This window comes from Suricata suricatta, chromosome 9 (assembly GCF_006229205.1).
Source record: "Suricata suricatta isolate VVHF042 chromosome 9, meerkat_22Aug2017_6uvM2_HiC, whole genome shotgun sequence".
Lineage (NCBI taxonomy): Eukaryota > Metazoa > Chordata > Mammalia > Carnivora > Herpestidae > Suricata > Suricata suricatta.
Window position 1 is genome coordinate 30,478,785 of NC_043708.1, and position 12,407 is coordinate 30,491,191.

At 52.2% G+C, this 12,407-nt stretch overlaps 1 protein-coding gene across 1 annotated transcript in view; it reads right to left on the reverse strand.

Moving 5' to 3' along the window:
* Positions 1-1,018: 1,018 nt before the first annotated feature.
* The window catches only part of SUSD6 (sushi domain containing 6), a 52,599-nt gene continuing 41,210 nt past the window's right edge, over positions 1,019-12,407 (reverse strand). The window contains exons 3-6 of the mRNA XM_029951739.1: positions 11,010-11,207; positions 9,910-10,048; positions 5,547-5,974; positions 1,019-3,511 (exon numbers count right to left, since the gene is read on the reverse strand). Coding sequence (XP_029807599.1) covers positions 3,486-3,511; positions 5,547-5,974; positions 9,910-10,048; positions 11,010-11,207 — 791 coding nt within the window. The 3' untranslated portion in view covers positions 1,019-3,485. The remainder of the gene's footprint in view (positions 3,512-5,546; positions 5,975-9,909; positions 10,049-11,009; positions 11,208-12,407) is intronic.

The following is a 12,407-nucleotide window of genomic DNA, read 5'->3' on the forward strand; positions in this document are numbered from 1 at the left end:
CTGTTGCCATCAGGCTTCTCCACAGAACTTTAAAGCTGGAGGGCGGGGGGAGGAGGAATGGGGAAGACAACACTGGCTTAAGTTCTGTTTGCAAATGGAGTGTTAGCAGAAGGCACACTGAAGTGCCTTATAAAGCCAAAAGAACTCGCAAAGTGGCTGGGACTCAGTCCATTTCAGTTCATACCAGTGAAATGGGAACAGCACACAAAAGTTGGAAATGGCAGAAGAGAGAGCCTATCTGCTAAACTAAGGCATTGAAAGGGACGGAAACCTTAAGTGATTTTCACCACATACTGGCCCTTGAAAGTCGCTGGCAGATGACAGCAAGTCACCAGGATATAAAACCACTGAGTCAGCTCATGTGTGCAGAAAGACACTTTTTGTCCTTTGGTGCTGGCCACCCTCACGGACAAGCCCCATGCCGACTCCCCTAGACATGAGCCCAGGAAAGCCAGGCCGTGGCATTTCCCCCCCTGCTCTGGGCTCCTTTGGCAGCCTCCTGCCAAACTCTGCCACCTGCCACTGCCCTGGTCTCTCAGCCAGGCCTCACCTCAAGGCAGCTGTGGCGACCCTAATCCCTTGAAAGGGACAAAGCCCAGAAGCCCTAGAAACAGCAGCACCTGGCTGATGGCTACGAAACAGCTTCAGAGAGAGCTGCGACCTGAAGCCTACACGGAGGTCAGCCGCAGCAAGAGGCCTGGCTCCTCCCCAGACAAGCCCAGGAGCTGCGAGCTGGGAGCTGGGCCTCAGCAGGGCCAGGGACAAGGGGCACGGGAGAGGGGTGGCGAGGGTGTGTACATGCTGGGTTCCCATGGATCCAGACTTTCTTTCCTACCAGGTAGGCAAGTCTGGGCTTGTGATCCCCAGGGTGGTGTTAAGGGTAAGCAAGGTGGAAGGAGGCTTCAGGAGAAAGGCTTCTCATTTTTCTTTTTTGTTTAAGGGCAAGCTGGTCACCTATGTGGCTGAATAAACCCCAAAAAGGTTTCTCTTAGAGAGGGAAAAATCCAGAGTAATGATATAAAAAAGGGTAAGATCTTTCATTTTAAAAAATATTCTAGACTAGAATACAGGCTGCAGGCCCAACAGTGAGACTTTGGATCTCCCCTGCAATTTGTCCCTGTTGCCATTTGTATCTGCTGTCTTTTCTGGAAGACAGGGCACCCCTGTGGATAAAGGAGAGCCCATGAGTCATGAGGCAACTAGGGTCCCTAGGGAGCCCACCCTCCAGACGGGCCCCATGCCAGCAACCGCTGACAGGCACGTCTCTGGTAATGGCCTCTTTGGAGGCAAGGACAGGGCCCCTGGTCTGCTGCATGTCCCTCAGAGGCTTGTGTGTTCCAGCACCTTCATCCACCTGCTCCACATGGAAACACGTCAGCCAAGGCTTTGCACACAGCCCATGAGGGCTCTTGGGCGGGGAAGGGGAGAGACATGGGGGTGCCCACAGGCCCAGAAGGCACTGCCCTTACCCTGAGCAAAGGAAGACTACAGTGGCGCCAGGAGGCCGGGAATGGGCGGTGGTAAAGTGCATGTGAGAGTGAGGAGGCTGAGGCCATTGTTCTTAATCTTCCTGGCCAACCATGCCTGGAGCTACCCTGTTAGGTTAGGTACTGAAAACAGACTAGGTTCTTTATGGTTTTTGCCACCCAGAACACAGCAGCTGGGGGAGGAGCAGAGGTGCAGGTGGGGTCAATTACAAGTCTCCCAGCCCCAGTGCTTCAAAAACACAACGGAAACAAGCATTCCTTAATGCCACATCTTCTGAGGATGGCAGTAGCCTGGCTGAGCTCTGCCACCCCGGCCCCAGTCAGCATTCAAGGTGGCAGAACGAGAGCCCCCAGCAGAAGCATCCGGGAGCACAGTGCCCACCTGCTCCAACTCCAGGGACCCAAGCCAGGCTGCCTCGCAAGCATTAACCCACCGCAGACCAGCAAGGGGGTGTTCAGGAGTGTCGGCCCCTCCCCCACAGGTGCCAGGGACACGCTGGTGGGCCAGCACGTGGAAGGGGGCAGGGGAGCCAGGGGAGGGCAGGGACTGATGGGCTGGCATAAGGACGGGGGCAGGGGGAGAGCAGGGACTGGCGGCCTGGCACAAGGAAGGGGGGCAGGGGGAGAGCAGGGACTGGCAGGCTGGCATGACGAAGGGGGGCAGGGGGAGAGCAGGGACTGGCGGCCTGGCACAAGGAAGGGGGGCAGGGGGGCCAGGGGAGAGCAGGGACTGGTGGCCTGGCACAAGGAAGGGGGGTAGGGGGGCCAGGGGAGAGCAGGGACTCGCGGGCTGGCACGAGGAAGGGGGACGGGCAAACACAAGCAGGGAAAAGCGGTGGTGCAGCAAGCAGCAGCACGCTTCCTGGGCACAGTTACTAAGGCACGTGACTGTGGTGACGAGGACCCTCAGGACCAGGGCTGGAGCTGCCTGCAGCTGCCTGGGGACTCAGTCTGTGCCTCTCGGGCTCCCTTCCGTCACCACAAACCCAAAACGGGGCAACATGCCCCAAATGCCACCGGCCACACAGGCCTCTCGTGGCACCTCAGCCACTCTCCTGTCCCAGGGATGATTCACCTCAGGTCCCTGTGAGCAGCAAGGAAGCTGCGGCTGCCAAGAACCAAACCTGGGAGGCAGCCGGGCACTGCCCCTTCCATTCCAGTGAAACAGAAAAACCAAGGCCAGGAGGGCCGGTGCTGGAAGGAGGAAGTGAGAACTTGCATATTAGGAAGACAATCATTAATCAGCCACCTTCCTTCCCTCCTCAGGATCTTCTCTATGCTTCTCAGAAACTCAATGGGGCCAGGAGCCAGAACCTCCGAGCTGGACACCTCGGTGCTGGGACAGCTTTGGCATGACTTTCCACATCCTCCATCCTCAGCCAAAGAAATCTGCCACCAGTGTCAACCGAGGGCAGACCCGGGGACCCACATTCTTGCCCTAACTGGAGCCACTTTTGGATCTGCTCCTGCTAAGGGCAGTGGTGCCAGCCCTTAAAGGCAACAGGCCAGACGCAGACCCGGCCCTCTGTGTGGCAGAGGGCAGCAGTGCAGCCACTAAGGCCTGTAGGACAGCAACAAGCCTGCATGACAGGGGAGTCGGATGGGCTGCGGGGGAAGGCACGAGTAAACCCAGCCGCTCTCAGGCCCACGCAGGCTGGTGGGGTCTGCTGCCAAAGAGCTGGCTGGAGGGGACCCGGAGGGCTCAGGGAAAGGAAGAGCTCAGTCCGGCACATTCAAACACGTCCCCAACACAGATGGGAAGGCTGGACTAGGCAAAATGCCAGCTCCTCCAGCTGTCCAGCAGGCAGATGGCGAGAATCATCCTTGAGTTTCCAGCAAGGTGGGCCTGCAGGCCCGCAGAGATACAGAGATACACAGATACACAGGTGGCAGCTCAGGTATCCAGGTAGGGTGGCTGGAGTATGGGGTGCTCATACCCACAGGGAGTGGGAAGAGGGGCAGAGAGGACTGGTGCAGAGGAGAGGCCCGTGGAAGCGCTCATGCTTCTTTCAACAGCGGGATGTCTGCAGGGCGAGAAGGAAGGAAAGCGTAATGGTTACCCCATTGGGTCTCTGCAGCACATCGGATCCCTCCCCCCTGCCCCGGGCTCCTATGCAGGCCTGGTCTGAAGAAACAAACTGCCTCACTTGTTACCTTCTAAAGGAGTCGCCCCCTTCTTTAGGCCTTCTTTGCTCATCTCTCCCTCTACCAGTGTGATAAAATTTGAATGTTTAGTATTCAGACCCCTCTGGCCCCACTACCTTGTACCTCCCGTCTGCCTCGACTCTGCTGCTCTAGTTGCTGCTCTTTCTATCCTTAATCTCACCCTATGAGGCTGCTGGGCCCTGCTTGGGTCCCACGTCCTCCTTAAAGCCAATCACCAGCTGTGTGATACTGAATAACTCACTTCCCCTCTCTGGGTCTCGGGTCTCCTTTCATGTCCGCTGGGTTACACGGACGCCTCACGGTCCTGATTTCCTACGGTGCTGTCAGCCTTAGACAGCCCGGGCAGTCTGCAATGACCAATGGCTCTTGTTTTCTGTGCCCCTCACTCTGACGTGGACCCTACAACTCTTGGTTCCATCAGTTCTCGAATACAGGCCCGATCTTCCCAGCTGATGGACAATCCCTGTCCGTGCAGGCAGACAGCATGACTCAAATTATGTTCCCTCACCCCAGAGGCCTAACTGGCACCAGACACAGGTGGGTTCTCGAAAATGCTTGTTCAATAAATGGAACAAAGCAAGGCACCATCAGGGCTCCTCAGCAAAGATAAGGGCTGAGAAGTACACCTGGGGCCTGTGTCAACATGTACAGACACATAGGTGCACCTGGGGGGCTCAGTTAAGCGTCCAACTTCAGCTCAGGTCATGATCTTGTGGTTCATGGGTTCAAGCCCTGAGGTGGGCTCTGTGCTGACAGCTCAGAGCCTGGAGGCTGCTTCAGATTCTGTATCTCCCTCTCTCTGCCCCTCCCCCATGCATGCTCTCTCTGTCTCTCAAAAATAAACAAACATTAAAAGAAAAATTTTAAAAATGTACAGACATATAATATGCACAGCTGGCTGTCTATGGGTCAATTAGGCAACGGCCCCTTCCTAGCTCTATATCCCACCAAGAGGAAAGAAGGCATGCTGTTGATTCAGGAAATTCCTAAATGTGATCTGAATTTCCAAGTTCTTTGCTTTCAGATACTCTAAATCTCACTGTCTAAACCTCACTGTCAAAACAGAAACACCTAGGTTTAGCCTGCATCCTGAACCGCACTGGGATTTCATGTAAAGATATTTTTTAAAGTGACAGAGTCAATCCCAACATTTAGTTCTCCAGACCCCAGCAGAGGGAGGTAGGTCAGGAGCTGGCAGACTCCTTTTATGGCTGGCTAGCCACCAAGAACCCAGAGTCACCTGAGAGGGGGCGTGGCACTGTGGGGTTATAAACACAGGCTTCAGAGCCAGATCCATCTGGCTTCAAGTCCCAAGCCAGCTACTTACCAATGGGCAAGTGACACCTTCTCTGGCCTTAGTATCCTGGTCTGTAAAATAGGGATGGTAATAATATCTACTTCTCAGGATCTCTGTGAGGGTCAGCTGAGATAGTGCAAGGAAACCAACCAGCACTGGACTGGCACACTCCTGTTGAGAATGAAACTGCCGAGTGCCTGGCAAGAACGACTGGCTCCAGTTTTCTCTGCAATATGACCCCATGCCTCTCCTTCACTCCTGTCCTTTCAGGAACATAAAAATTATCACCAGAGAACAGACCCTACTGCCGCCTCCAGCCAGCTGTCTTCTCTTTGATTTAGCACAGCCCTGTGGCCACAAATAGTTTTGGAAACTCCAAACTATGAAGATTCACACACAATAGTCAAAAGTCTCCTACACAGAGCCCAAAGCCCTGCCGGGAGCTGAGGGCGAGACCTTATTCTGTAGGCTAATCCCCCAGGTATTATCTTCCTCTGTCTCCAAATACCCAATTATTAGAGAGGCTCACAGTCCCTCCTCACTCCCAGCAAGGCCCCTGAGCGGCTCATAATTCACAATCAGCGCAGACCACCTACCATCTGTGTAGTCCTCCGACGTGAGGGATAAAAGGCTTTGTATGTCACTGTTCTCTGAATCTGGGGCTTCTTTGTATGCCACTCGGCTGTTCCCTGAGCCGGCCACCCAGGAAGAGGTGGTTGCCTGATGCACCACCACAGTCTCTGAGCCCTGAGAGCCCCAGGCTTCGCACAGTCCAGACTGGCCTGGGGCCTCCTCCTCTCCGCCTGCAGAGGAACAGGCCCCCTGGTCCTGTAGCTGCTGCTCCCGTGGCCCGGTCCTGCCACCAGGCCCAGAGCCTTCCGACAGCACGATTTGCACTCTTGGGTCAGCAGGTGGCACACAGTGACCGGAGCTGCCATATACAGCTTCCTCGTAGGACGGCAGCGCAACCTGGACTCCATCCACCATGATGGAAACCTGGTCGCCAGATACCCCCTGGTCGCGCCTGCATCCAGAGGAGGAAAAGAAAAAAGAAAAATTAAAATACACATATAAATAAATACCAACAATGCCAAGCATTTTTGAGCACTTACAACGTGCCAGGCACAGCACTACGTGCTTTATTCCACCAAACCCTCGCCTGAGCTCTTTCAGGTAACAGAGTCACCAAGAACCCAGATGAGGCTTAGTCGAGTACCTGCCCAGTCACGCAGCTGGTGAGGGAGGAAGCTGCAACGTGAACCCACTTCCTGGGCTCTTACCCGCTGAGTACCCAGCTTCCCAGCCCTCTCATATGGTGCAAAGACTAGGCACCAAGAGACCTAGAAATAAAGCCATCGTGCAGCACAGGGAGGAGAGGAAAGTAAGAGGGTAATTCCTGCGCGTATCTGTGAGTACAGGGTTGGAACACTTTAGGTGGGCACACTGTGTGGTGTGTGAATTAAATTTCCATACAGCAGTTGTTTAAAAAAAAAAAAAGAAAGAAAGGGAAAAGCAGCATTATGGTCCTGGGACACGGGTTAAAATCCGAAGAATTCTGTTCCTTTGACTCGGCTACTTTACTTGTCCTTTATTTAATTTTTTTAAAGCTTATTTATTTTGAGAGAGACAGAGACAGCATGTTGGGGGGGGGGGTGGGAGAGAGAATCCCAACCAGACTCCACATTGCCAGAGTGGAGCCTGATACGGGGCTCGAACCTGTGAGATTATGACCTGAGCTGAAACCAGAGCTGGACGCATAACTGAGCCACATAGGCGCCCCACCTGCTTTTTATTTTTACTTTTAAAAATTATATGTGAATTATAACACAAACACATACAAAAACAAAAAACAAAAAAACAAAAATATACAGCTGTTTTATCCCAAAGGTAACTGGTGTACAACCCCTAAGGAGGTCGAGACAGAGCATGCTGGAGGCACCTGGGTGGCTCAGTCGGTTAGGCGGCTGATTTCAGCTCAGGTCATGATCTCACAGTCTCTGAGTTCAAGCCCTGCATCAGGCTCTGTGCAGACAGCTCAGAGTCTGGAGCCTGCTTCAGATTCAGTGTTTCCTTCTCTCTCTGTCCCTCCCCTGATTGTACTCTGTGTTCTCTCTCAAAAATAGATAGACACATTAAAAAAATGCTCTCTCTAGAGCATGTGGCCAGCACCTCCAGACACTCTTGTTCCTGTCCCGATGACTTCCTACTTCCTCACACCAAAAGTAACCACTATCCTAACTTACATAAGCCATTCTGAAAGTAAGTTATTTTTTGCTAACCAAAACATTATTCAGCAGCACACTCCTCCAAAGAACCTCCTCTCCTACAAAACTGTAACATTATTACCTCCTTGAAATTTAACAATGGTATAATACTGTCATTCAAATTTTCCTACTAAATACCTCAAAATGTATCTATTTCGACTGCTGTCTTGTTTATTTTCAAGGATCCAATTGTGGATCATGCATTGTGCTTAGTCCTATTCCACCTCCTTTCCTCTAGAGCAGTCCACGATAGATTTTCCTTCAGGACAATGACACTTGTTGTTAGAACCCAGGCTAGTTGTCTCGTAGGATGGCCCACAATCTGGACTTAATTGTAAGCCTCCGGTCAATTTTTCCCTGGAAACTGCATCGTTTGTGATGTTGTATCCTCCTCAGAACACAGCATAATCACATCAGAACACATATAAGCTCCAAGACTGGACCACATAGCTATTGCGAGACTGTTATCAGTTCTTAATTTCCTCATCTGTACTTGCAGAAAAAATCTGTGCTACCAATTCGAATGGCACAGGCACTGTGAGGATGACAGGGTGGTACTCAGGACTGCTGGGCGGAAGGGGAACTGCTGGCGAAGTGACATAGAAAGCAGTGTGCATTCTGGAACGTGCTTAGCTTGTTATTCAAAATACATTTTGTTGTTTAAAAAGTAATATAATACATGGGGTGCTTGGGTGACTCAGTCGGTTAAATGTCCGACTTCGGCTCAGGTCATGATCTCATGGTTTGTGGGTTCAAGCCCCACACTGGGCTCTGTGCTGACAGCCCACAGCCTGGAGCCTGCTTCAGATTCTGTGTCTCCCTCTCTACTCCTCCCCGCTCATGCTCTGTGTGTCTCTCTCTCTCAAAAATAAACATTTAAAAAAATTAAGGGACGCCTGGATGGCTCAGTTGATTAAGCATCTGGCTTTGGTTCTGGTCATGATCTCACAGTTCGTGAGTTCAAGCCCCACGTTGGGCTGTGTGCTAACAGTTCACAGCCTGGAGCCTGCTTCAGATTCTGTGTCTCCCTCTCTCTATGCCCCTCCCCTGTTCACACTCTGTCTTTCTGCTCTCTCACAAGTAAATATACATTAACACCCCCCTTTTTTTTTTAATTAAAAAAAAAGTAGTGAGTGTAAAAGTACAAAATTTAAACAGGGCCTATATTAAAAGAAAAAATCTTCCACTCAAGTCACGCAAAATTAGCTGATTACTTTTAACACACTTACTAGGTAACTATAAGGGGAAAATACTCCCTGATTTGGATGAAACAACAAACAGATCAGCTTGACTTTACGTGGAAACAGCCAATTCTTTCAAGTAAACAGTCCCCTCAAGTTCCTCTTTATTCTACAAATTGTTTTACAACCTTAAGGAAAAAAAAAGCTGCTACCTGCGCACTCCCCCAAACAAAACAAAATAGAAAGAAGAAAGAAGAAAAATCAGCCAAGTACACAAAGCTGAAAACTTAACCTGAGCCTGGTCTGTAAATTCCAGACCAGGAAGCCTTTTATTTAACACAAGTCAGCTCGTTCTCTGTGCCTGTGGCTGACGACAGTGACTGATGAAGGGCTGCGGGGGCACATGAAACCAGTCTGCGGGGAGGAGCTGCCAGGGTGACCCAAGCAACTGCGGGGGCTCTGACAGCCCTGGGGAGAAGTTTCCCCTAAGGGGAACCCTCAGGGCCGCTCCCCCACCACTGCCGCCCTCCCCTGCCCCGTCCACCCAGTCTGGGGTGACTTGTGGGTAGTGCACCCAACTGGAAAAAGGAAAGTGACAAAGGCGGACAAAAAACCCCACTTCCTCTGCTTCTAGCACAGTATAGCGCAGTGGTTGCCATCCTGGCCGCACGTTAGAACCACTGGGGAAGCTTTTTAAAAAATACCAATGCTTGGGGCCCCCGGGTGGCTCAGTCTGGTGAGCAGCCGACTTCGGCTTAGGTCACGATCCCATGTTTCATGGGTTCAAGCCCCACGTCTATACTGACAGCAGAGAGCCCACTTTGGATCCTGTCTCCCCCTCTCTCTGCCCCTCCTCTGCTCGTTTTCTCTCTCTCTCAAAAAAAAAAAAAAATTTAAAAAACAAAACAAAAAACACTAATGCTAGGCTCCCACTACAAATTAATCAGAATGTCTGCAGATAGAGGCCTAGGTGTTGTACTTGAGTTCAATTCCCTACAGATGTGTCTACGTGCAGGCAGGCTGGGAACCAGGGGGCCAGGGCAGTGGCTGGCAAACAGAGCCTGCCTCACAATCCCCTGGAGGGCTACTAAAACCGAGTGGCTGAGCCTCAGCCTGAGTTTCTCATTCAACGGTCTGGGGTGGGGCCTGACAATTCTCATTCCTAATGAGTCCCCAGGTGATGCTGCTGGAACCACACTCTGTGGGCCACTGATAAGGCTCGGGGGCTGCACAAATCTGGGTCCAAATCTCCAGGGGGTCATCATCTAGAGGAGTCAGAACCTTGACTTAAGCTCTCTGAGCCTCGGCTTCCTTTCTGCAACGGTCCTATTAGGATTAAGCTAATGTGCAGAATGGTAAGCACAGTGCCAGGCACACCAGGGGTTGAACACCTGGCAGGGCCCTCCCCTTCCCTGGGCAGACACATCAGAAGAGGATGCCAGGCCCACCCACACCCTCTGCGGTCAGAGGCCAGGCCCCATGGCCATGCCCACTGCCCCCGCCATGGGGCTCACCTGCTGTGATGGAATGACTTCAGCTTCGGCTGCAGCAGCACAAACAGCACCACGAGGAGGAGGATGAGTGCCACGGAGCTGGCAGTGGAAGCAACTATGGACAGCGTGGGGACCCCAAGTGATGTGTGGGCGTCTTTGTCTACAGAAATAAACCACCATCAGAAGCGTGTTGTGCCCAGAACCATAACATGTGAGCCCCACAGCTGACCTGTCCAAGGTCCCCTGCATGGCGCCATGGCCGTTCTGGAAGTCTAAGCATGGAGTAGCTTTTACACACAAGGTAAGGGGTCATTTCCCTGTCCTGCTCTCGAATCTAAAATGCTCTGCACCTCAGACTTCCGTCTCATACCTCACCTCACATCGCCCTAGAGACCTGACCTTTATGAACCACTTCTGAACCTGTCCTCAGTAGCAGGTTGATACTGCTACCATTCCATGGACACGGCCTTCCACCATCCTAGGTCCCACCCACATTTCCCCCCATGTGGCAGGAAAATTGATAAGAACTGGGCTGTAATCCCCTGTCCTAAGACCCTGAACTTCACTTGTAAATCTCAGGCCGGTCCCCATCCATCTCTGGGTGTCATGGTCTTAGAGCCCGAGTGTGAGGCACGAAGGACACATACTTTCCTGCAGACAGTTGGATTTTCCTGTCATGGGTGACAGGAGGCAGGATGGGGGAGAGGTCTTCTGTCCAGCTGGACTGTAGCTCTATAACAAACAGTCCATTTCCATTCAAAGAAAAATAATATAAAAGAGACACTCCAGAAGGTGTTAGCAGAACACGGTCAAAGGTCACCAGCACTTGGCTGGGCAAACAAGAGATCCTGAGCATCAAAGGGACTTTACACAGCAGAACAGATGCCTCGATAAAGCCACCAAGCCCCTTGGTGGCTCAGCTGAAACGCAGTGGGACACGCACCAGCAACCCCAAATGTCTTTTACAAAGACATGAAATCCAAAAGGAAGGGAGGCCGTGGGGCATCAAAGGAGCTACACTGCCCCGCAGCACAGGTGCTCTGGAGGAAGCGGGCGCCACTTCCCATCAGCTTAAAGGAAGCAGAACCCCACAGCCCCACTCTCACATCTGCCAGACTGACCCTCATTGAGACGGCAGCTAATCTCCATGGCTGGTTTCCATTCTCCATTCTTACACGTCAGGTACTTGTAGTCACCCTTCAACATGTAGCCTTCGGCACACAGGTACTCAATGACGCTGCCCGCGTTCAGGGGGTCTCTGCAGGGCCGGGGGTGGCAGATATAGCCGCCATTCTCTGGCTCCGGGGGCAGGGAACACACTGCAAAGACAGAGAGAGACAGAGAGAGAGAGAGAGAGACAGAGAGAGAGAGAGACAGAGAGAGAGAGAGACAGAGAGAGAGAGATGGTACAGCAGTGAGGTTTCCCAGCGGGATCCTGCCCGTGCCACGGAGGAAGGCCGTTCTGGAGGCCTCAACAGAAAACACAGGAGGATCTGAGAGCCATTCCCTTAGAAAGGCTGTTGGCCAAACCCTGGAAATTCAGGTTGCCAGTGGCAGAGGGAAGCACACTGCCCGCAGGGAAAGCCTGGCTGTTTGCAACATTTCCCCTCTTGCTCTGCATGTGGCTTGGGAGCACCACACCCTTGAGGGAGTGACAGACTCTGACAGTCGTGAACTCAGAGATCTAGCACATCATACGGTTTTGATAAAATGTAGTGAAACACAATGAATCAGAGTGAAAGGTGGTAAAACACTGTCAACTTTTGTAGGGGAAATTTTAGCCCTGTTTCTGATATAAATACCAGAAAGGACGCCACGGTGTGCTAAAAATGTGCCTTTGTGGCCTTCTGATGGATGTCTTGGCCCTCCCAACGCCCCCCCCAGTGCTGTCCCCCCTCCTGACTAGAGCAGTACCCCCCCCCAGGGCTGGTCTCCATCCCACAGTAAAGCCCACAGCTTCTACTCAGGCAAGACCAGTTAGCTTTAAAAGTATCTTCACCTTCTATCTCTCTGTTCTGACAGCTCCAAGACGTAGGTATCATTATTCCCCTTTGTCGATGAGGACACTGGCCCACAGAAGTTAACGACTTCGAGCCAAGTGTAAGGCAGTGTAAAGGGCAGACCGGGGAGGAGAATCGAGTCTTCTGACTCTAAAACCTGTGCTCTTTCCACCAGGAGACACTGCTTCTACCCCAAGAACTCAGGGGGCCTTTAAGAAGTGTGCATCTCCAGGTCACCTCCCTTTCAAACAAGTCAGGTAGGCAAACAGAGCCCAAATGCGGTGGGAACTCTGGTGTAGAGTTGTTGTAGCGGTGAATCAGAGGAGCAAGAAGGTCTAAGCAGCACGAGAAGGATGACCTCTGATTCCACGACTGCCCCTCCAATCCTGGCCACATGCTGCAGAGTTAAAAGTCAGGCAGTGAACTGTGGGGTGTGCCTGGCCATAACAGGAGATACAAGGCAGGGCACTAAAGGAAATTCTGTTTGGAAGTCTAGGCTGAGGGAGAAGACATGCTGGC